Genomic DNA, 26541 nt, shown 5'->3' with positions numbered 1-26541 from the left:
GATGGTGCTGTATTCTATAGTTCTCCAATACGCAACTCACAATTTAGTAAGGACAATTGGTTATTAACAAAAATGTAAAATTTTTAGGTTTTAAATCCATGAAACAAACCTGAAGCTGCCATAGACTATGAGAAGGATTGAAATAAGGAACGTGGAGACTTGACTGGAATCCACCAAGGAGTAAGCCCTGAGGAAAGAAGAAAAGCACAATTGGTTAGCAAATAACCAGACAACGGATGCATTAAATCTAGTTACAATATTTAGGACTTCAGTTTGTTTCTGTTCCTAGGCGATCTAGTTTCACTTCTGGTAAACCGTTCATATAGCATTTACAGACCCAAGGTAAATGTCATGATTGAACACATTTAACCAATCTTGCAAGGAGTCTTAGAATTCTGGTTACACTTCGGCTTATGAGTCGGTGCTTTCCAAGAGACCTGTTATACACCCATCTTTTGTGGAGAGGGCTCAGTAACCTGGCCTCCGTGGTGAAGTGGCGGACATACTTGAGTCTCCACTAAGGCAAGTACTGGCCTGTAGTAGTCAGGTGTACGTGCAGCACTTAACTGCAGAAGCGGCATCTACCAATGCATTGACACGGACAGGTGCCTATTAGTTGTAAGATTACATTTCTGTGTACTCTCAGACAAACACTTTAAAGGAAATCAACCACACAAAAAAAAAAACAAAAAAAACACTAGAAATACTCTCCTCCACTCCTCTTCATCAAGTTACTGCCGCTAGTCCTGACACACCAGAATCACATAGAAAATAAATTTATAATTGGCAGCACGGAGCGCAGGGACAAGTCGTCCAGCGCACCTGGCTGCTAATTATGCACAACCCCCCCACCTGGGCCCATGGATGGGGGTGGAGGTTCCCTCTCCAGACACAGGCATGACCAATTACCTGAGGTCCGTGCCTGTGGGACTTCCTTCAAGCTCCACAATGGTCGGGTACTATGATCCTGCCTGCCCATTAAGTGGACAGACTAGCCTGGCGGAAGCTAAATCTTCCATTCTGGAAATGCCATGGGATACATACAAAAATGTGGTCCTGGGTGGCACCCAGAACTGTATCATTTGAACAATTGTCAACTAAACACCAAACTCCACAGACACTTTATGTACCGCTATTTCCAAATGAGGCATGCATTTCCCTACAGCCAATGACAGTCTTCTCATCCTGCCCCCCTTATTGGCATTGGCCGCCCTCAGGGGCCGGGGGTTTGATCTCCATAAACTACTCGTACCTCATCCAGGCCACGGCCAATTCCAGTAAAGGAACGGCGCTGGAGGAGTGGAGGTCGCTTAACCTGGCCTTAAGCGAGGAGGACTTCACTGAGCTGCACCATTATCTATCACCCTCCTTTAAAAACTTATCCAGCTTTATATAATCCACCAGTGCTACTGAACCCCAATACACCTTCACAAAATGGGCAGTTTTCAGTCCCTTAGTTGCCCTAGATGAGATTTCACACCCGCTTCCTTCAAGCACATGATCTGGGCTTGCCCACTTCTACAAACGTTTTGGAAAGAGGTAATTGACATTATCTGATATACTGGAGTCTCTGGTGTATTTTTCACCCATAGTCTGTTTATTTGCATTATGGAACGAGGACCTATGGCCACATCACAGGAGGATTTTCCTCTGTGGGGCTTGGTTTATGGCCTGTAAGACAAGTGGCTGGATGCACGACCCCCCCAGGTGCTTCCGATGGAAGTTACTAGGTTAATGGTGTTCCATATGAGAGGATAATCTTCCTTCATAGGCACTGGCCCTGAGAAATTTGGGGTAGGTGGTGCGACTCCCTCTTGACTCTACTCTGCTTCGGCTTTGTCCTCCTTACTTTATAAACAACAGTCTATGTACCAAATTGTATGAAGTTTTCATTGTATATGGCATATGTGATATATTATGTGAGTACTCTACATGCTTTACTTTCTTAAGAAAAGAGTTTAAAAGAAAAATATTATGCATGCCCCCGCACCACCCTCTCCCATGCTGGAAGCATATGATAGAGGTGAATTCACGCCTCTCGCATGACATCACCCTCCTCTCCCAGCATGGGAGAGGGAGGTGCGGGGGTGCATAATTAGCAGCCCGAACCGACACAGATACCTTGTCCCATGATGCCAATTCAAAGTTTCTTCTTTAAGTGATCCCAGTCTGTCAAGACTAGTAACAGACAGCACCAGGATCAAGATGAAGTGGAGCGGAGGAGAGTTTTTTTGAGTGGTTGATTTCCTTTAAGGTCAACAAATGCACAAGTTTCTAAAACTTGACAAGCAGACACATGTTATTATAATAAAACACTGAAACCTGTAAAACCAGATCTCTGGAAAAGGCTGTGAAGCATGTAATTGTGGGTGATCTGACTTATGCATTACAAAATGGCTTGTAGTTTACCAAACTACCAGAAAATCTACAAATGACTGGCAAGACCTGCACCAAATTGTAATTTCAGCAACAAAGCCTGAAGCATGAGGAATAGATAAAAGTTCAGGTGTTACTCTAACAATACAGGTGCGACAACCACCAATAGTTATTCATCCCACAGAACACCCCAATCCTCTGAGAAGAAGTGACACGTGCAGACTAAACCCTGCTGAATACACCTTCTGTTTCACATACAGTAAGGCATGTCCAGCCTCCAGATAAGTAGCACTATGGAGATTGAAACAGTTTATAAAAAGGTTAAAAGTGGAAAATAAAAAAATAAAATGTTGGAGTGGCAGGACGACACTACATTAAAGCTTCCACCCACATACACACAACACAGACTACGTCTGCCCATCCAAGACAAAAGCACCACCCAACCCTGTCTCTGAACTTACAACACAGGCCATAGAGATCTTAATGACTGGTTTGCAGTCTTAGTCTATTTGTGTCTGTTACACAGGCAGGGATTTCCAGCACAGAGAGGCTGTACAAATGCCAGGCCAAAACACTGAGCGCTCTGTCAGGGTCAGACAATGTGCACATTCTCCTTTACCCTCCCGCCCCATAAGACCCAGCGCTCCCACTGCAGTCACCTTCTACAGAAACACCGAGATAAGGGAGAGCTTGTCACCCAGGGGCACACAATGGGCACCACACACACTCACAACTTCCTACTGACACCCGTCTGTCCAAGGCAATTGGATGTGTGCAAGGCCGACAAGACTGCAGGTGTGACTCTCCCCAAATGCCCTTTCATAAGGAGTCAACATGGCTGCTCCACCAGCAGGTGAAATAACTATTGGGGTAGCAAGATACACTTCTTTACAGAGCACTGAATAAAATAACACATTCAGGCTGTGCTCACACATTCGGTCATCATTGGAATAATCATCAAGTTGGTAGTTAGTTTACACGATTTGCAATTGCGTTGCGTACACAATGTGTTAACAAGCATTGTAGCCGGAGGGTATGGTCACATGCAGAGTTTTCCTTGTGTTTTAAAACACAACGTAAAGGGTGCCTGATCGGATCAGAATTTGGGGGGAGGGGATTTCTCACCACATTTTCTGGCTTTTTTTTTTTTATTACTTTAAGACCTTTTTGCCTCAGTTGAAAAAAGAAATTCTTAAAAAAAATTAGTAAAAGAAACCACATAGAATGTGGTGATAAATCCCCCCAATGTATTTATCTCATGTTAAGATTTTGCAATTCAATTAAGCAAATCTCCTTAAAAAAGCCTGTGCATTGCACTTCACAAAGAACACAAGTGGTATACTGGTTGTACACATCCACCACTGAAAAAATCCAAAAAACAGGGCAAGAAACCATAACAGAAGTTGTACATCAGGAGCCTGAAGCTCATTTCTGTAAAAAATAAGCTTATAAGATATGCAAATTAGCCAGTGGTGCTCTGCAGAGCACCATCAGGCTCCACTAATATAATTTATGCTCACCCCGGGGCCGTGCTAGTTGGATTGTGAGATAATGACAGCTGCCATTATATTACGGTGGGCCCGGATGCTGCTCTGCAGAGCACCACAGATAAATTTGCGCATCTTAAAAGCTTATTTTTTACAGAAATGCGGCCATGCAAAGATATAAGAAATTAAACTTGGGGAACACGAGGAGGTATGCATTAGTCATCTACCATCAGGTAATCTGATGGTAGATGTCCTTTAAGTCTTGATTTACCAAGGAGATGGGACGGTAAGATTCCGGCTATAGAGGACCATGCCCTCCTTGGGAAGAAATCTTATGAACTCCGTGTTTGCCACCACGGCTACTGAGCTTACCTGCAAAAAAATAACTACAATATTGTCAGGCCAGGGCATTTAATTTAACAAGGTATTCAGCCCCTTTGTTCTAATCATATGGGTCATTATCACTATAAAGGGATTCATAGCAATTACAAAAAACACTGAGTAGTGAGCTGGGGTCAGAGTGCAGTATCCCCTGGGGATCTTTTAATCTATGTAGGTGATGTAAGGGTTGTTGTCATTTGGCAAAATTGGTCAGGATCCGCCCTGATTTGTTGCAAAATCTAATTAGATCCTGGGGTGATCCTGTCTCCTTTTAGACTGCATGTGCGGCAAGTTAACCTTATATTAGTTGTCAGTTCTACCTTATTTTCTGTGTGGAAACCGTTTTGATTTAATTGGAAATAAAAGGGAATGAAAGGCAAAATCTGTCAGAAAACCACAACATCCAGGCAATGTGACTGTGGTAATCTTCTTGTATATATTTTCCATGGTCTCCTTTCTTCTAAAATCAACTTTTAAAATATTATTGTACCAGAGGAAATTTCAGCACAAAGTAGGAGGGAGAAGTGCTCTGGTAACATCCCCAGGAGCACATCAGATTCATTAGCATAATTTAAAATGTTTAATTTTAGAACGAAGGAGGCCAGGGATACCAAATAAAAAAAATAATTAACAGTCACAGTGCCGAGATCTACAGTATGTGCAACTTATCCTTGGTTTATCTGGCTTAATTTTGACGGCAGGTTTCTTTTAACACTGAGGATTTGTTTCTCTGGTGCACCTACAAGTGACCTTCAAAAGGGAATTTTTATAGCAGCATAAATCAAGAGGGTTATTCCAATACAAAAATCATGGATATTCTGAAAATTTTTGCAGTCAAACTAGGAAACCAGAAAATGCTCAAAATAATTTTATGCCACTGATCCTGCCTCTATGCGACCCAACAGTTTCGGCATATTTTTCATGCTCTCAAGACCACAGCTGGTCATCTCAGCTGTTTTACCGTTATATGAGCTTTCCGCCAGTAGAAATTACATGTTCAAGCAGAAACATTAGCGTTCAGTCTTTAAGCTGGTCAGACGCCCTCATTCACCCCAAGCACAAACTGGTTCCAGAAGAAAACGTTTCCAATACTAAAGTGGAGAGAATATGGTCACCTTTAAATACATTCTTACAATTTATATGAGGAATGTACAGCCTCCATTTCAGACAAAAGACATTTTTGTGAGGGTAAGTTCACACCAGTGCTAAAGCTTTACATTATTTATTCATCGCCTCCAGCTTTTGCCCCTGACATCTGCTTGGGCAGAAAATGAAGGGAACTATATATGCGAGGCCACTGTAGTATAGAAGGAGGGGGAGCTAGAGGAGAAGTAGTGCTAGTGCCTACTTACCTCTGCCACAGATGCGGAAATTGTACAGAGGCGAAAAATACAGCAAACATATTTCTTGGCCTAAAATTTAAGCTCCGGTCAAAAGCGGTTCTTATTGCTGGAGGGCATTCATGAACCAATTTAGATAAAAAGAACATATCCTAGAGTACCCTATAAGGCTACATGCAAACTTAGTAAATTGAAGCCATCTATGTTTCCATCAGTATTTGGCTTTGGTTATACTCTTCCACAATGGAAGAGCGCAATGTAAAAACAGTTCAGGAGATGTGATCAGAGTCTTATTCGATGTGAGAAGGGGTTTAGCTCATGAGTTCAGCAACTCCAAAGATTAACATAGAAACAAAGGTTGAATCTTCTGAGTTTAAAAGGCTTTGTTACTATGTGGCAGAAGGAAGTACCCAAGTGTCTTTGGAGAAGATTTTAAAGGGAATTCGATCTGCCTGGATAGGGATGAATGAAGTTTTATTTCACCTGAGAATAGTATGGCAGATTGGATATTAGAGCTGATCAGTGTTTGTTGTCCCATAGATATAGAAAACACCCTGTGTAGGCCGATCCTGCTACCACATGTCTTCCTACATTTAGTAGACAAGAATGAATAAGAAGTCTGATTGTTGGGGCATGACATATGGCAGGATTAGATAGCATAGGATGTGCATTCACTGATCTGCAGGTTACTACTGGAAACTGTCAACAAGCTTATTATATATACACAAGGTTACAGAAGGTTATCAAGTATATGGGCGTTGCTTCTTCCTACATTAGTTTTAGGTGATGTAATTCAAACCATCTCTTTATCCAGAGCTCCACTATAATCCTGAACCCAGGGTAAGGACATGAGAAACGGTTTACGAGGTTAACCAAATTTTTAAAGATGTTTTACAAGTGGAATCAACCTGTAGGCATCATTGTCACTGTAGGGAGCACAATACACCTAAAATAGCACAGCAAACCTCAAACATTCTACTTAATTGGACTGGATTTGTTGTTAGGCTTGTAACATTAGAAATAAAATTAGATCTCAAAATAAAAAATTTCTGCTTCGCATGCCAATGGTTTCATGGTAGCCTGCCATTTCTTGTTTACACAGCTGCCCATCACTGGCTGCAGCAGAGTAGTGCCAGCGTAAGGCCACTTTTCACAGTCAGCATTGGGTCCGTTTTTTTGCATCCGTAGCTGTAGGCAAACAAATAATAGATTGTACAAATGGAAGGGTTGCTACCATTGCAAAATACTGACTGCATAAAGGTCCAAGAATAACACATGTCCTTTACTAGGATAATGGCAAACACAGACATTTTACAGGACTCCACCAGGGTGCCAAAATGTGTGTTGGGATTTGGCGTCATCCCAGTGACATTTTACCATATGGTATGAAATATAAATCCAAGATTCATCAGATCCCTTGTTGCTCCCCAGGAAGAGCGGAGCAGCAGTCCGGCAGGGGTACATCGCACCCCACCCTCCTTCCCCCCTGTTCTCGGGATCTGTGGGGCAAGTCAGGAGTATGTACAGTACCTCTCCCTATATGGCATGGGGCTGTTCTGCATACAACCAGGGGACAGGTGTGGCACTATTGTGGGAACAAGGTAGTTATGCATGCCTAATCCTATTAAAATCCTTCAAGACTAATGGATGCATTATAGGTTATAAAATCTAGCAGTGACCCGTCTAGTTGCTATAACAACGTCTCACTTTCCTTTGGAACCAGTCTTCATTATGAAGGAATTTCTAATTTCACATTGTACAGTAAAACCTCTCCAAAACTCAATTATCACCTCCAGTACAGAAAGTCTGCAGAAAAGTAATAGAAAATGCTGTGCCGGTAGCAATTTCTATTGCTGTGACCTGACAGTCCAGGAACACTGGAGCACAGCTTTCTGATCAAATCATCACTACTAGGCTAGAAGAGACATAATGCTCGGTCAAAGGGGAAATTCAATTCCATAGAAAGCATAGAAGTTATGGGCCAACAACGTTGATCATTTACATAAAGCTTACAAACGCACACCATTTATATGTGGGGGCTGCACATAAACCATGCCAAGTACTGCCCCCTACAGAATCCTCACAAGAAATACAGTACATTTCACTCAATACTGCAGAGGTGGCTTGATCTGTAGTAACCAATCGTGAAAGGGCTGAGGAAAAGTTACTAAGCAAACACTACATTTTCCAATGTCTTATCCATGTAGAACATGGGCGTGTAAGAATCGGCATAAGACAAACCAAAACAAGGCGATTATGTATATAGAACATTGGCATGGTTGCTGAGCAGCATGAACATGCATCCATTGACACTTTCTATACTGGAATCTATGGAGATCTACCATTCACATTAATAAGAACTACTTCTATAGTGAATATCACACGGATTGTTCCACAAACACACAAATCCCTGCTTCCTTCTGGTCTCTAATAGCCCTTATCTAGATCACATTATTCCTTTTACACTGAATTAGTAGAATGATGAAAATTCTAAAGTTGCACAATATTCAAAGATTCTAAAAATTGTTACTCCCCTAAATACATATTTTTGTTCTTTAAACATTTAATTTAAAGCATAAAAGAATCAATATCATGTATCCAATTCTAATTGCAATGTTTACAGAAATCCTGATAGTTTTTTCATTATGCATACAGAGCAGTTGTCATCATCTAACATTATGGCCAAGTCCACAGAAAACAGATTTCTGAACTTCCCAATCCGTTCAGACAGCATAGTGCCAACCATTAAAGTGGTATGTTACGTTATCTCCTGACCCTGCTAATCTCTTGGGTTTCATCGCTGTGAAACTTATAGATCACAAGAATGGGGTTCTAAACCTGTAACCCTACATGATGGAGCGACATGTGCAGTGGCCTTAAAGGGAACCTACCACCACAATTCTACCTATAAAAGGTGGATGAATGGGTCGTTAGGATAGCCCTTTTTGGGGCTAATCCTCACGTCCCAGCTATCTTTTAGTAAACTTTAATAAGCGGATATGTAAATTTTTTTAAGCCGGCTAATGGGGCGTGGAGTAGTCGGACGTGAGGCTTTATGTCGCAGCTACTTTACGCCCCAGTAGCCTCTTTTCTCCGCCTACCATTTCATCTTCGGTGCGCAGCTCCTCATAACTGCGCAACCTAGTCCATGTACCCGGCGTTCTGCACATGCGCGGCCATAGCTCCGATGCCGGCACTACTGCGCATGCGCAGAACGGCGAGTACTCTGACGAGGATGAAATGGTAAGCGGAGAAAAGAGGCTACTGGGGCGTAGAGTAGCCGCGACGTGTAGCACCATGTACGGCTACTCCGCGCCCCAGTAGCCGCTTAAAAAAAAAAAAAAAATTTACATACCCCGCTTAGTAAAGTTTACTAAAAGACAGCTGGGACGTGTGGATTAGCCCAAAAAAGGGCTATCCTCACGTCCCATTCATCCACCTACCACGCGATCTACCTTTATAGGTAGAATCGTGGTGGTAGGTTCCCTTTAAGCATTCTGCAAAAGCTCAACAAATCCAACATGTATGAAGACCTGTACATTAATTGAATACCAGTTGTCAGCATCAATCAGGATTTCTGTACCATTTTCTAATAGAATTAGATACATGATATTGTTTCCTCGATTCAGGAGTTGTGCCTGAAGGATTGTTTTTTATATGCTCCCCTTATATACAATATCATCTGATCTCAAATCTGAAATAAATGTTTCAAGGCTCAACAGTTATTAAATAAACTTTTGAAGCACATTTTTTTGCTGCAGAAATTAATAGTGCTGGTAACTTTGTAATGTACTTAAAGGAAATCTACCACCAGGATGATGTATTGTAAACCAAGCACACTGGCATACTGGTATGTGCCCCTTGTGGCAGGATCTGCTCTTTTACCTTCTTATTACAAGTAATGGTTCCTGAATCTAAACAAGTGTCCCTGGTTTATAATGCTTAACCCCTTAACGCTGAAGCCACTTTTCACCTTCCTGACACGGCCCTTTTTTTCAAATCTGCCCTGTGTCACTATAAGTGGTTATAACTTTGGAAGGCTTTAACATATCCAAGTGATTTTAAAATTGTTTTCTCGTGACACTTTGTACTTCATGTTAGTTGAAAAATTCGGGTGGTAGGTTTTGCATTTATTTATGAGAAAAATCAGATATTTGGTGAAAATTTGGAAAAATTCTTGATTTTCGAACTTCAAAATGTTCTACTTTTTCCACACATAGTCATAACTGCAAAAATACTTAAAAGGACACCTGTCATCAGGTCTGTGTCACTTGTCCTGTCTCTACTACCTGTTGGAGCAGCTCACAAGGATCCCATCCCAGCCTTTATCTAGTTATTTCATACATTATTCATTTTAAAATCATCTATTTTTTATCATGTAAATTAGGCTGGTCACATGGTCAGAGGCAGTGAGGTCACCCCTGTTACCCCTCCCCTCTCCTCCCCCTGCTCATGTCTGTGTAATGTATAGTAAAGCATGGCTAGTGTGTGTTCTGCATCTGCTGACATGCTGCATCCTCCTAATATACAGGTGAGAGACACAGACATCAGCTACACATGAATCTGACATGTTCTGCTGTAACATGGCTGCCTGGAGCTGCTGTATCTCTCCTATACACACACAGGCTGCAGGGGGTGTGGCCGCCAGCACCAGGAAGCACATCATTATACAGGCTGTCAGTCATGTACTGGGGGTGTGGCTGTGCCTCCCACTCATGAATAGAGTGGACAGCTTGAATATGCTAATGCTTCATTGGACATTTCACAGGTCATTTGCATACAGCTTTAGGACCTCATTGCTTAGGTTTACAGGCATGTAGAGGGACAATAAAGGGATAGAGGCAATGCTCTCTAATGGCAGTTTATGAAAATATATTTAGATTAGGGGGGTTATTTTGCATGACGGGTTCTCTTTAATAACTAACATTCACTGTATGTCTACTTTATGTGGACATTTTTTTTTTTATATACTCTTATTTTTGTAAGATGTTAAGGGGCTTTGAACGTTAGGTACAATTTTTCACATTTTCATAAAAATCACTTTGAGAGACCTAAATAAAAGTAAAACTCCATAAAATACCCCATTATAGAAACTACACCCCTCAATGCACGTAAAACAACTTTTATGAACAAAAATCGGACGCAATTTTGAAAGTGAAATTTTTTTGGCTAAGCGAATATGTTTTTCAAAAAAATTTACAAAATTCTCTGTCGATAAAATACCAAAACGCTCCACAAAATTTGATACCCAATCCCTCCTGCGTATAACAATACCCCATATGTGGTGGTAACCTGCTGTATGGGCACACGCCAGGGCATCAAAGAGAAGCTGAGCCACTCAGAGCAGATTATGCATTGTCACTTTTTATTGGCTATACAATCTTTATTTTTTGGGCAATTTGGACTTATAAGGGCTTATTTTTGCGACATGAGATGAACTTTACAAATACAGGCGGTCCCCTACTTAAGAACACTCGACTTACATACGACCCCTAGTTACAAACAGACCTCTGGATATTGGTAATTTATTGTACTTTAGTCCTAGGCTACACTGATCAGCTGTAACAGGTATCACAGGTGTCTGTAATGAAGCTTTAGTGTTAATCCTGGTTCTTATGGCAACCCAATATTTTTAAAATGCAATTGTCACAGAGACCAAAAAAGTTCTGGCTGGGATTACAATGATAAAATATACAGTTCCGACTTACATACAAACTCAACTTAAGAACAAACCTACAGACCCTATCTTGTATGTAACCCGGGGACTGCCTGTACTTTATTTTAGTGGGTCATTAGCTTATTGATGAAATTTTATTAACTCTTGAATGTATGGGTGAAAAGAAAATTGTCAATTTTGGTTTACTTTCTTTTTGTATTTTTTGAGGGATGTACACCGTACACTAAAAATATTATATTATCTTCATTCTACAGGTCACTACGAATTCGGTGATGCCTCATTTATATAGTTTTTCAATTATTTTTACCGGATAAAAACTAATATAGAGGAAATCTCATTTGTTTTTGCATTACCATCTTTTTGGAGATGTAACTTTAATATTTTTTAGTTGACAGATCTAGTTTAGGGCTTATTTTTTACGTGTTGAGTTGTTCTTTTCAGTGGTACCATTTTGGCGCACATAACTTTTTTTGATCAATTTTTAGAACATTTTTGTGCAGAGATTTTATGAAAAATGTAAATTTTTTTTTTTGTTTTTATGGCGTTCACCGAGCCGGTCCAATAATGTTTCTGAGTTATTATACGGATTGTTACGGACGCGATGATACCAAATATGTGGGGTTTTTTGGCGATTGTGTTTTTCGCACTTAATTGCATGTGTATAGGGAATATTTGTGTATTTGTTCTTTTTTATTTACTTTTACAGGTAAGCTTGAACAAGCGATCCACTGATCGCTTGTTCAAGCTCTTCACATTACACAGTGTAATACAGATGTATTACACTGTGTAATGCGGAAGGAGGATTGCGTTGCCCCGAGGCTGTGATCGGAACTTCAGAGGGGGGAAGGGGGGGGTCTCCGATTCACCTTAAATGCCCCATAACACGCCGTGGTCAGAAGTTTGACGTAATAGTACTGCATTTTACGGGAACGCACCTCCCGCGATGCAGTACTATTATGTCAAATGTCGGGGAGGGGTTGATTTTGGTTCTCTCTCTAGCTGTGAGCTGGTCCATATACAAAAGAAGGAAAGGAAGCTAAAGGTTAAAGGAGACAAAAACTTTGATTGTTATCCCCTATCCACAGCATATCATTGTAGGGGCTCTACACATTTATTAAGGTGGGCACAATAATGATTGTGGCAATATAAGTATTATAAAGGCGGGTTAAGCAAAATAAATTGGTGGCACGGCAAACTATATTTTATTGAAAAAAAGTATTTAGTCAACCACCAATTGTGCAAGTTCTCCCATATGAGAAAGGCCACTTATTGACACCAGCGGTAGACCTCAACCATGATACCAAAAAAAAAAAAAAGAGAAAATCCAGAAAATCACACATTCCCAGAATTTATTTGTAAAGGATGGTGGAAAATAAGTATTTGGGCAGTGCAAAAGAGAACTGCAAAATTAGTGGCTGACTAAATACTCCCCCCCCCCCCCTCCATCCACTGAACCACAGCAGGAGGTGGTTAAATAACATCCAGAAAAACAGGATTGCAGCAAATTTCATTACTCATTATGAAAGGGTAAAATCCTCAAATAAGCCCCAACACTGTGTGAATGAATTTTAATTTTACTATTCAATAACAGTTCACTTGTTACCATTTATTTTAGATTATCTGAAAAAAAGAATACATAAATATCAACTATTCGTTATCTGTAGATAAAGTTGCAAATTTTCATCAGACATCCTTGTAGTCTCTGCACCTTCAGAGCACTGTGCATGCAGTATATCCAACTTCAGTGTTGCACACGCGCCTATCGGTCCTCCAGTTGGTACTGAAGCCAGAGCTACTCTGCAGAGCTCCGTACGAGCAGGTATAGCAACAGAAGCACGACTAGGACTTACAGGTACTAGGGACAGCAGTAGCTATTGGGGCATGGAGAAACGGCTCCCAAAGACTGGAGGAGAGGCAACTTCATGCCCCAGTAGCCTTTGTTGAAAATTTGCATAGAAGTGTATATAAAGTTAGAAAATACTATAGGATAAGAGAAATATAGTTTAGGGCATGAAATAAAACAAGGAAACTACCATCAAATCTACATTAATAGGTACATTCCGGATTGATGGTTGTGAAGGGGTTAAAGGAAACCCAACAAACATACATTCGTGAAGGAAAGTATGGAGGGAGCTTGGACCGAGCAGTAGGGGTCAACCAACACCCGCCGGAAACTGCCATGTTCAGTGCTGGTGCCGATCATGGCACCTAACAGGTCTGGTGGTACCGATCATAGCACCTAACAGGTCTGGTCGTTGCCATCTGTAAAGGCCAGTCGACACCCTACTATTATACTCTCCCACAGCCATCATTAGTATTTTTATATCTGTCTGCGACAGACTAATCTAAAGGCAGTACATCAATGTATTGCAATACAGCTGTATAAGTACCCCAGGGGGGACTGAAAAACAAAAAAACAAAAAAAGTTTTAAAAATTTAAGAAAAATCACCCCTTTCCCTAGAACATAATGATAAACATTAGGTATCACCACATCCAGAAAGGTGCATAAATTATTGAGCGGGGGAGCCATGACGCACTCAAGTGGCACGAGCCTGAGTGCCGCTGGCTCATTTACATAACATTACGGTGCCACAGATTTAGCTTAAAGAAATGGAATTATCTCCTACAGGTAACTAGCAGCCCTTATAGGACAGTCTAACACCGCTAAAGTGGTGATAGATGTCCTTTAACACACCCCAACCTTCTTAACTTCTTAATTTTATTCTTGAATGCCTAAGCAACTTGCACACGAGCCTGGCAGCTTCTTGCTTCTCAGATGGTGGTGGTGATGCGGTTAATCTTAGTGATGCCCAATCCACTTCTTGGGGATTATGCAAATATGTTTTCCAGTATGGGTAAGGGAAATATTGCCTCTTGACTACCTTATAAAAGGCAGCCTGCTTAACATCAAGCAAGACTTTCAAAAGGCCTAATGAAATAATGTGGGATTAAAGCCAAACCAGTGGTGACCTTTAACATGACCCCACTGACAACCCGCTTTCCTGCATGGGGGTTAAACTGAAACATAACATGTTTGACCTGCCGAGCTCACATTTAAATGTAAAGATTCTGTATAAACAACAACCTCCTTAACGTTAACAAAAAGAAAAGTCAGAATAATGAATGGATAAGATTAAGGCAGCAGTTTTTCCTCTAAGCAAATAAGATTACTTTCTAGAAAGAAAAAAAAAAAAAAAAAAAAAAAAAAAAAAATGTAAAAACAGTATAGAAAAGTCTTTTCAAAGCACGCTGAAAAAGACAAAAAGCCAACCCCAGTAAGTTGTTGTTTACATGTCTACAACAAAGGACCAGAGTGCTGGAAAGAGTCTGCTGACCACATAGGTCAATACAATCAGCGACACCCAGGTCACACTAACATTTTTCCAGAAGGGTAATAATTCTCCTCTCACCATTTCTGAGGAGTATTTTTAGCCAAGGAAGAGTAAGGAATATTCAGTAATACAAATACACAAATCCTAGTTATATACAGTGTTAATAGACAGGCCCAACCTGTCTTTAGCGAAAATGGGGTCCCTGGTGACTGGTTCTGTTAATAGTATCCATTCATTTCTCTCTCTTAAGTTCCCTCATTCTTCAAAAAAAGTCCACTTTTATTCTCCCTCTGCCGCCACATGGCAGCCCGCTTTCTACCACCCCTCTCAATGCAGACACCACACTCCGCTCCTTGTGAAGTCTCTCAGTGTGTGTATATAACCAGCCAATGTCACCTAGAGATGCATCAGTAATGCAGGGCATTGTTAGAAAGCAGAGCAGCCATGAGGAGGAGCCAGAGCTTGATTGTGTTGTAGAGAATAAAATTGGATTATTGAAGAATGGTTCATGGATAAAAACAACTGGACACCACTAAAGTAGTGAATAATACTTTGTTTGTAGGGCAGAGGTGAAATGACAGGTTCTACACACACTGAACACACCCTCTTCATTAAACCTTAGTCATACACAGGTATGCAAGGGGACTGTAAAATAGCTTGATGAAATACAGATAGTAAAAGCAGTAAGTTTTTATGTAGGATACCCATCCTACAAATAGCATGGATAACTGGGGATCCAGAGTCTACCAAACATTCAACGTGAGGGACAACCAAAGAAAGCAAAGTGCTGAACCCGCTTCTGAATTATTGTAACATAGCAATGGCCAATTATAGTATATAATTTTTTAAGGAATGATTTTTTTTTTTTAACTTACAATTAGTCTGCAAAGGTCATTAATGTTATCTGTCCAGGTACAAAACTGCAGAATAACAGGATAAGCTGGTGTTATTTGGGCGTACAGTCCCAAGTCAAATCCTCCTAATTGTAACATCAGACAGCAAAGCTGGTTTGGGCACTGTTTTTTTTTTGCATATTTTTCATTGTCTCCTACCTATACTACACAGAAGCACATTTCTAAAAACATGCAAGAAAGTTATCCGTTGGACAGACAGGTTGCTGGAAAGAATGTTTCTCAGGCAGACATTGAAATAATTAAATGTGTTGTATGAAAGTGCCACAACAAGGATTACTAAGCAATTGTGTGGCAATACTAAGCTTGCCAACTGAGCCGTGCACTAGCAATGCCCACCATAAATGTGGCTGCAAGTGGTATTTGCACACAGAGATTGTGCTGCCGATAAACAGCATTTTTATAGCAGCATGAACATGCAAGAGCAATGATCAACTTTTATCACCAATCTTAATGTGTTTACACAGAATGCTAGTTAAATGCACATGGAATGTTAAATTAAAAAAAAAAAAAAAAACTCACTCAAGAATCTTTTCCACTTTTTATGTCATAATAGTAGTACAATATGTGCGGATTTCAGTTTTTAGATGTAGAAAGTCTAATAACTTCATGACTATTTTACATATTGTTCTTTACAGGTAATCCCAGGGTTATGGACAATACGAGTCCATAGGTTTGTTCTTAAGTCGAAACTGTATATTTAATCATTGTAGATCCAGACAAAAAAAAAAAAAAATGCCCCAGTGACAATTGGAGTTTCAAAAATGTTTGCTGTCGTGGGTCCAAGGGCTATCAATAAAGCTTCATTACAGACATTTTACAGCTGGTTGTTGCAGCCTGGGACTGCATTCAAAGAGCTTCACTAGAGGTCACAGTGGGCAGAGGAGTCCATCTTTAACTAGGGGTCGTCTGTAAGTCGGGTTTCCTTAAGTAGCATTTAGCATCTTCCCAACTATTTTACAAGGAACTGAAGTGACATTTGACACAGTACTGAAAATGACCGGGTCAAAGCAGCAAGGGTGGACAATGGTCCTGTTGAATGACTGCATCAGGCCATGTGTAGCTACCTGAAGGGATCGGATTGTAACTGAACACTAATCTGTACACAATGGACTCATGTATGAATAATGTTGCTTGGAGAAGCTGTGGCAGAGAATAAAAACCAAATGCGGTGACAGAGACACACAAGCTAGGCCACAAGGCCTGTCCAATTTTATAAACCTAGAGTTCTGTCTTTATCTATTAAAGTAGCACCTGCAAAGCCGAGGATAAATGTATGTAGTCCCAGTTGCATAATCATTATGGCGCAAAGTTGGGCTCCATTCACTCGACAGTAGTATTGCAGTATATGGTAGGAACAATCAGACCATCAGCCACTTCTCAAAAGGCCCGATCAAAATATAAAAACGTATTGCCGGCAGTGAACCAGATAAGGAAAAATAGCGCCCAAATGTCTGAAACGCGACTTTAACATTATTTTACATCACATAAAAATGGAATAAAGAGAGATCAAAATATTGCACGGACCTAAAAATGGTAGCAATTAAAACTTCAGCTCATTTACACCTAACACAGCTCCAGAAATATGAAAAAAGTTATTAGCGTCAGAAGAAATTCTTTTCTTTTTTGTACACGTGTGAAAATGTATTAAAAAAAACAAAATAAAACCTTTATAAACATGGATTTACCGTGATCATTCCGAACCAAAGAATAAAGCAGAGGTGTTATTTGGAGTGCACAGTAAAAGACTTAAAAACTGAACCTGACGCAAACGCTTTTTTTCCCCCAAATTTTTTCACATTTGGAATTTTTTTTCCAGCTTCCCAGTACACAGCAAGGAATAATAAATAACGCCATGGAGAAGAAAAAAAAAATTTGTTACACACAAAATAAGCCCTCACACAGCACTGTATATGAAAAAAATGAAAAAGTTATGGATTTTAAAAGGTGGCGAACAAGAAATGAGTGGAAAAAGCCCTGTGTCCTTGATGGGTTAAAGAGAAAAGAAAAAATTACGACACCCATGAAAGAGATCCACCTTTCCCACACCGAGTTTGTTAAGAAGTAACAAGTACTTGACTTTTACTTGATCATCTAATGATGACATGAAACAGCTTGTGTCTATCTACACCTTAACGTTATTATAACATCAAAGCAAAAAAAAATACATCATTCATCTGTGGCTTCTTCAAAACACTGTCATACACAGAGACAAAACAAGGGTGGGGACTAAAACTTTAGACTTGACATTAGAAAGACGCTATTGACTCATTTTCAGCCAAGTCTGTGCACAGCCTCACTCATTTACATGATGATCACACAGGATATCACAGGAATATAGATGCACAGAGCTGTACATACCGACTCCGGTTGTAATGTCAATTATAACCTATGCGCAGGAAAAGGAGTTGCAGGGGGGGACACCATGTTAACTAGGTACATGCATGACCACTGTTCAGCGGCAGTGGTCACACATGTGTATCACTACTCCTTTCACATGGGAATTATCAGGGGCCGATTCCCTTGCAGATTCTATTTATACAATTTTCTGTCACTATTTCAATACCAAGGTTAAACATCATAATATTTTGCTGTTGCCAAAGGTCAATGCATAATATAAGATTTGCCCTGCTACTGAATGCACATACATATATGCATATATTTTATAATGTCCTATGATCTATATCCATTCCATATTTATAAAGTGCTTAATACTTCCCTCACATACCTTTCCCAGTTTTAAGTTTCCCTTTTTATGCTCCCCTCCTTTAAACAAAATTGGGAACTTTATTTTTGCATGTGTACAGAGCTATAAGAGTGATTGTATTTAATATTCTATGCCATGTACTTGGGGGGGGGGGGGGGATGCGGTGAAATTGACCAAAGAAAAACTGATCAGTTTCTTGTGGTCTCTGTTCTTATAGCTTTGGCTGTGTGATCCAAATGAGAATGTATTCTTAATATAGCGGCCCGTCTTTATATAGCTTATTAAAAAATGTAAAGCCTTTTGTACAGGGAAAAAAAAAAAAAAAAATCTTTGTTTCACCATATTCTGCAACAGGTAACTTTCATACTTCGGTGTACTAAGCGGTTTAATTTTAGGTTTTATTTTTTTCAGGGGACGTGCTGAAATTTTAACCATTTTGGGGACTCTATTAGCTTTTGATTGGCCCAAGCCCAAAACATAGGTACAGTATTCAGTTTAGTTTATGTTCATCATTGTAAGTGTTTAGTAGCATTAAAAATACCTGTACTCATACTTGCAATTTTTAATACAGCCATTCCTTTGCTAAAGGTTATAGATTTTGCTGTAGACATTTACTGTCATAAATAGGTCTACAACAAATCTGCAGTGTGTGAATACACCCAGGCCGTCACCTGACCCAGATCCACCAGACAGCTGTTGTAGAGCCAGTCCGTTTATGTTACACGGTCAAATGAATAACCGGTATATAAAACTTCATGCTCCCTGAGGCAGGGGAAAGGTCAGTCTGAACAAACCTTCCCTGGGCTATACCAGACCTGCAGCAATTACTTGGGCTTATTAGAGATTAGAAAGAATTGCGAAACATGGTGACAATATGCATCTCCCTAGCTGCAATCATGGCCCATGGAAAGGTTTTTTTCTTTTTCATGCAACATACAATTTTGAGTTCGCCGTCAATGTGTGAAAAAGCCAATACCTTCCAAAAACTTAAACAGGCGGTCCCCCTACTTAAAGGACAAGCAACTTACAGACGACCCCTAGTTAAAGAGGAACCCCTCAGCCCTCTGGTGAAGTTCTCTGGAAGTTTTACTATAGACCCAGACTGCAATGATCAGCTGTAAAGTGTCTGTAATGAAGCTTTATTGATAATCCCAAGTCCAATTACAGAAAAAAAAAGGAATTTGAAACTACAATTGTCACTGAGAAAAACATTTTGTCTGGATCTACAATTATAAAACATACAGTTTCAACTTGCATACAAATTCAACTTAAGAACAAACCTATGGAACCTATTATGTATGTAACCCTTGAACAGCCTGTAACTTAATTTTCCATGTAAGGAGCTGTATCAGGGCTTGTTTTCTGCTTGTGACACTATTTAACGGTTAAGGACCGGGCCCTTTCTTGTTTTTACATTTCCACTTTTCACCTTAAAAAAAATCTATAACTTTTTTATTTTTACAAGTAAAGAGCTGTGTGACGGGTTGTTTTCTGCGTAATAGATTGCACTTCATATGGTGAAAAAAACGCATTTGCGCCATTTTCTTGTGGGCTTGGATATTACAGCTTTCACTGTGCGCCCCAAATGACATGTCTACTTTATTCTTTGGGTTGGTACGATTACGGGGATACCAAATTTGTATAGGTTTTATAATATTTTCATACATTTACAAAAATTAAAAAATGTTTTTTAAATTTTTTTTTTTATTTTGCCATCTTCTGGCGCTAATAACTTTTTTTATACTTCGTTGTACGGAGCTGTAGGTGGTGTCATTTTTTGCGACATTTGATAATATTTTCAATGATATCATTTTTAGGACTGTACGACTTTTTGATCAATTTTTATAGATTTTTTTTATATTTTTCAAAATGGCAAAAAAGTGCCATTTTCGACTTTGGGCGCTATTTTCCATTAGAGGGTTTAACGCACTGAAAAACTTAATATAATTTGATAGACCGAGCGATACCTAATACGTTTATGATTTTTACTGTTTATTTATATTTATGTCAGTTCTAGGGAAAGGGGGTGAATTTTTAGGTTTTTTTATTATAATTATTTTTTTTTTAAACTTTATTTTTCTTTTTAATATTTTTCAGACTCCCTAGGGTACTTTAACCCTAGGTAGTCTGATCGATCCTATCATATACTGCCATACTGCAGTATGGCAGTATATGGGGATTTTCCTCCTCATTCATTACAATGTGCTATCAGCACATTGTAATGAAGGCGTTAAAACTAAATAGCCGCGGGTCTTTGGAAGACCCGAGGCTACCATGGAGACTGATTGCCGCTCCCCGATGACGTCACAGGGAGCGACGATCCTAGGCAAGATGGCGGTGCCCATGCGCCGCTATCTTTTTGAGGCTGCCGGCAGCGATCACTGTTATAACACCCGCGATCGGTGTTAGGGTGTCACCGGTAAGTCTTTGCTGCAATATGCACATTGTAATAGATGGGCTAAAGAGAGACAGCCTCAAGTCTTTATATGAACCGAGGCGATCATGGCAACAGACCGACTCTCCCTGATGACACCACGTGGAGGGATGATAAAAGCCAAGATGGCGGTGACCGTCTTAAATGCTGCCGAGATTCAAAGAGTTAACACCAACAATCGGTGCTGTGTTAGCGGCAACATGCAGCAAACCCCATGTCTGTATGACGTGTGCTAACCTTGTGAGCTCTCTTCATACGTCCTTAACTACTCCATGACGTACAGGTACGTCAAGGAAAGTTAAGGAGTTAAGTAGTTAAGTAAAACAGACAATCTTTTTAATATAATTGATATTAGTATTTTATGGTGGTGTTAAGGATGTATGAAAGGGGTCATGGGCTGAGCCCTTTTCACACATACCAGGTGCTTTCTGCATCGCAAAGCATTTCACAGGCATGTGCCACCATATTGGAGTAGACCTTCACCCCCTACCCCACCCCTCTCTTGGATCCAAATTAGACCCAAGATCTGTGCTTAAAGGGTAATTCCGATCTCAGCCATTCACAGCTGAATAGAAGAGACCTGTCCCTACCACACTGAGGTGGTTGGAGCTGGAAAACAGCTTAATACAACTGTTCTATGCCTTTTTCAGGTTTTCTGAAGTTGGCCTACTTAATCATACATGTGATGAGTTGCCCGTTTAGTCTCACTTTTGCAACTTTTTGTGGTTTATGACCTTAGTTCCAAAAAGTAGTTTACAAAAAGGGTGGGTCTAGCAAGCTCAGTTTTGCGACTTATTAGACGCAAGAATGGGACAATTCCAAGCCCAAAAGTTGCACAAGTTAAATCTGGGCTACAAAAATAAATCCAGCACACTGCACCTAATCCTTGAGGCAGCTGACATTGGTACACTGCTTGATTCTGCACCTAAAAAGGAAGCAATAGGAGTAAGACATGTCCCCCAATGACTACCAATCACATGCCCATGAGGTTCAGTACAGGCACTGCTGCTGCCTCTCCGTGATTGGGAGAATAAGGTTTCAGCATGTCCTGAATATAAGAGAAATGTGAGTAATTATTTTTAAAGATAGTGGGTCAAATGTCATTCGTAATTGTTACACTACTAGACTTCAGTACCCTTAGGGTTGGTTAGGAAAGGTTTTTCAGGTTCCTAGTTAACGGGTCTTAGACAAGATACACTGATGGATGAGTGTTAGGCCCGTTCCACACTTGCGAGTGTGATGCGATGAACTCGCATCGCATGCTGCCCGGATCGCGCGGCCCGAACACTGCGAACCAGGACTGAACTCAGCATGTCAGTTAAGAACTCAACCCCCAAGCTGGTCAAAAAATAAAAATTGGACCTTGATAACTTTCAAATAAACAAGCTATACACTCCATTGATCTTCCAGCTCTACCATAAACAGCAGGCTATGGGTTTCAGACCACAATTTAGATAGATCTGACTTAAGGATTAAATGGGACAAGTCCGTCATTGAGCCGTTGGCCGGACTTATGAACTGCCCCTAGAAATAGTTAGGAAGTTCAAGTAATTTGGCATCAAGGGGGGGGGGGGGGTAATTATCTGCTGTGGGGGTGGGCACAGAGCGTGGATAGGGCACGGCCTAACTGGAGACTGTTGCATTCAATGACCACCAATTGCGGCTGTTGACAAGTGACATCTAGAGATGCGAGAAACACCAACGTTGGCTTTAATAGCAAAGTTTTGGACCAAAGTGAAGAGCCTGCTTGGGGTTCAGAGTAAGGGTGAGTATTTTCCTATCTTGCACAACCCACCGCTCCCAGAAGTGTTTAGATTATAGAGGTTTTCACTGTGGAGAGTAAACATATTTGGTCTCTCAATCAACTTTTGGATGGGAATGGTTTTAATTCCTTTGCTCAGATGCAGAACATCTTATCTACTGCTTGCACAGTTTTATACATTTCTTCAACTAAAACATGCATATGAGAAGTCTATTAGAGATGGAACCATCCAGACCTCCTGCCATTGTGTCTTAAAGCTTGCAGTTGGAGGGGGTCCAAGTAGAGGCATTATTTCCACTATCCATGATAACCTCTTGCAATAATTTTTAAAAAGCATAACCCCTTTCTATGTAAGAAAAATGGGAAGCAGACTTGGGGGAAATTTCAGATTCCCAGTGGGAGGCTGTCCTGGAGGGGATAACATTGTCTTAGTCAGATGCCCAGCAGCTATCCCAAATACACTTTCTGCAGAGGATATACAAGATGCCCAATTTACTCCATATAACATGGATCTGTCCCGACTGTTGTTATTCTAAATGTTCAGTTCCGGATGCCAAACTGCTGCATATGATGTAGGAATGCAAGTGATTAGGAGAATTAACGGAAGCATGTTATGCACTAGACCCATAGTGTACTTTCGGCGGATCTTGAACCAGATCCATAAGTCTGCCTACTGGGTATTGTAGAAGCAGATGCCACAGATGGGGTTACTTTGTTCGGTGTATTAAAGTCACTTTATCTGCCACGCAAGTCTATCGTGGCCCAGTGGATTCAGACTTCGGCACCCATTGTGCAGGAGTTTATTAACAAAGTAAATATTATTAGACACCTATGACGCCCTGCCATGGCACGGTGAGCATCGTATATTTGCCGGGCACCACGTGTCCCTATAGAGAAGGGAGGAGTGATTATACCCAAAGTAAACCATTGTACCTCCTTTGCTGGGAGGAACAATAAGGTGACACCATATTCCCAAAAAATACACATTGTATTCTGCACAATGGGTTTCTCCGAATGTGTGATACTTCAAGAAAACTCATTTAAGCTTTTGACCAAATAGGACAAAACACCCTCCTTTTAGCACATGCTGAACTCTAACATAGCAAACAGACACTGGAGGTGCTATAAAGACTAGGGCTCTCACATATATGGTGGATGTGGCTCCTCATTTAACCCTTATGGTAGCAGGTTATTCTGGGACCTTTCCGTAGAGCCTTGGTTTATTTTATTTTGTAGCATACACCTACCTTTACTTCAAGAAAAATTACTTATGGCTGCTAGACTCTTCACTGGACACAACCCTGCCCCCCAGGGTGGTGGATCAATGTAAATGACCTATATAGACCCCTGGTCAGAATATTTGAAGTGCCCCATTCATAGAGAAGCCACACAGACCTAGAATATCCCTCCCATAAAATACTTAAAGATATGCCAAACTAATTAGGCTGCTGGGATTCCAATTCATGCCAAGATAATGGGGCCTCTCTAAAATCTCAATAGCAAAACACAAACCCACAAGCAGCCCTCAAGAGCAGGGTCATGCTTTGGAGCCATGCATCAGGTTTTACAGCATACAGTCTCCCTCATCGGTTACCAGGGTTCAATAATTGAAAGCTTAAAGGGAACCCATCAGCAGAAATTGACCTAATATGGATCATGTTTGTTTCATGTCTTAGCATGGTTGCCTCATCAAGAAAATCAAGAACAAGTGTTCTGCTATGAATGACCTGATGCAACAAGCTTCTAGAATGCTGGCTAGTGATGTCCTCATACACAGGGCTATAAGTTACATGAGGCATGGAGGGCTCGACTAATGCCACTGTATCTATTACTTTATACAACAAATTTATATCTCACGTCAAAGTTGATTTCGTGGATAATGCCAACACACTAGGTCTTGAAGTAAACATGATCTGGAAGGTGTTAATCTGCTTAACGAAATATTGGTAGTGGTTTATTAGATACATTTCTACTCACTGGTTCTACGTGATGCTGTGTAGACTCAGAGACCTCCCCAAGTTAGGCATTGTTCCTACTCATCTCAGACTCAAGATTTTAAAGGGAACCTGTAATCAGAAATGGGCCTAATAAACCACTACTAGTATGTTGTCAAGCAACTTAACATCCTCCAAATTATGTTTCTTTCATGGCTCAGCGTGGTTCCTTCATGCAGAAAACCAACTTTGAAGTGAGATGTAAACTGGTATAAAGTTAAGGAGAAGGAGAGTTTAAGGTAAGAAGAGCCTAACTTCAGTGCTGAACTCTCCGCCTCCCGTTGACTTTATACAACTTATTCACATCTCGCCTCAAAGCCGATTTTCTGTATGATGCCGGCATACAGGACCATGAAAGAAACATCATCTGGAAGGTGTTTAATTGCATGACAACATACTAGTAGTTGTTTATTAGGTCAATACCTGCTGACAGGTTCCCTTTAAACTTTCTGCATGTAAAAAAATAAAATGCTGATACTTTGTCTTCTATTTTATGCATTTTGGAAGGCACAAAGGGAACAAAGCCAAATATTTCCTATATATTTTTGACAACTATGAGGTTTTTTGGTTCTAGTTCCTCTTACCAGATTACAATACAGTTTCTATGGCCAAAATGATTGATATGATTTGATAGATGTCCAGTTCATACAACCAAGCAGTCAAAGTGAGCTTTTCTGCAGGCCCTTACACTGTAGCCCCCAAGCCCAACAGGATAACTCTGTGGTGCCACTAGGCTTTGTTATTCAGATTATCACTGAAGATGAAGTCATTTCTAGAAGAGAGCCGTGTCCTGGCAAGTTGAGACTGGAAGCAATGCTCACAATGGCGCATCCATGTGTGGAGATGGCAGAGCCATGCACCTGGACAGCTGGCTCTGTGTGATCATATAAGGCCATTGTTTACATCACTGTACCGCACACATCGCATACAAAGACGGCTCCTCCATAGACAGCAGGTAGAATCAATAGCACAATGATCAGACGCCATCCTGCCCACCGCATCCGCCCCGGTCACCACACAATACCGGGCCCACAACGACCTCTGTGTACTCCCACCACCATCATCCTGCCCACCACGGCCGCCCGGTGCACAGACCCTTCAAGCCCCGAACAAAGCCCCTCCAGCCGTAAAAGAAGCCAGGAGCAGCATCTACAACACGACAACAGTCACATCCCCACCACACCGGCCTCTCTTTCTCACCAAGAATAGGTCTGCTCGGCCATGGCGGCGTCTCCTCACGGGGGTCGGGGCTCCGGCCCAGTGTTTGTCAGCGACGGCTCCCCGGCTGTGCACACAACATGTCGGCCCGAGCTCAATTGTCTAAGGGACGCTTATCCCAGGGGGGCAGGCCCATGGCAGACACAAAAATACATGCAGCGAGCACCGGGCTAACACTGGCGGAGAGGCCGCGGCTGCGCGCTCGGGACGTACGAGCACAAGCGCGTTCACAGTACACTCTGCAGGGTACGCGCAAGCGCCGTGAGCAGGTTGTGTCACGTGATCTTTGTGGGCGTAGTTATTTACTATCTCCCCATGACGTCACGTCGAGAGACGGTGCGCACCTCTTAATATACACAGGGGGTACCGGAGCGGCCGTAATGTAATACAACGGAGCGCACCGTATGCATGTAAGCAGTTATGTAGTGGCGCATCCCTGTTCTCGCCTGTATGAGCCAGATGCCGCCGTTTTGTTTCTCTACGCCTCATTTCACAGCGTTTAGCGTTTTTATATGTATTTTTTTACCATAAAATCTTGTATCCATGTTAAATAGGTTGTCCACTTTAAGCAAATGAAAGGGGGAGTCAAATAACACATCCTAAATCTGAAAGAATGAAATATTCTCATTGAATACTTTGTTATGTACAAAGTTGTGCGGACTACAAAATCACAAAAAAAAAATTATTAAAATTTATTAATCAATGGAAGGTCTGGATTTGGAGTCACCCGCAAAAGTGGAAAAACACACTACAGGCTGAACCAACTTGGTCTAATGTCCATAAAGAAAGGCTTCCACGTGCCTGTATGACCTCCGTATGATAGTGATGGGTCGTTCGCGAACGAGGCAGCACATAGGGCTACGATGTCATTTATTAGCTGAACCTTCCACCGCATCTACCTTAATAGGTAGATCCAAGATG

General features: G+C 41.0%; 1 protein-coding gene across 1 annotated transcript in view; it reads right to left on the bottom strand.

The window, feature by feature from the left end:
* SPPL3 (signal peptide peptidase like 3) overlaps positions 1-25909 on the bottom strand; it is a 35378-nt gene extending 9469 nt beyond the window's left edge. The window contains exons 1-2 of the mRNA XM_072146013.1: positions 25603-25909; positions 110-187 (exon numbers count right to left, since the gene is read on the bottom strand). Coding sequence (XP_072002114.1) covers positions 110-187; positions 25603-25625 — 101 coding nt within the window. The 5' untranslated portion in view covers positions 25626-25909. The remainder of the gene's footprint in view (positions 1-109; positions 188-25602) is intronic.
* Between the last annotated feature and the right edge of the window lie 632 nt (positions 25910-26541).

This window comes from Engystomops pustulosus, chromosome 1 (genome assembly GCF_040894005.1).
Source record: "Engystomops pustulosus chromosome 1, aEngPut4.maternal, whole genome shotgun sequence".
NCBI classification, from domain to species: Eukaryota; Metazoa; Chordata; class Amphibia; order Anura; family Leptodactylidae; genus Engystomops; species Engystomops pustulosus.
This window is presented reverse-complemented; position numbering and strand designations above follow the sequence as displayed.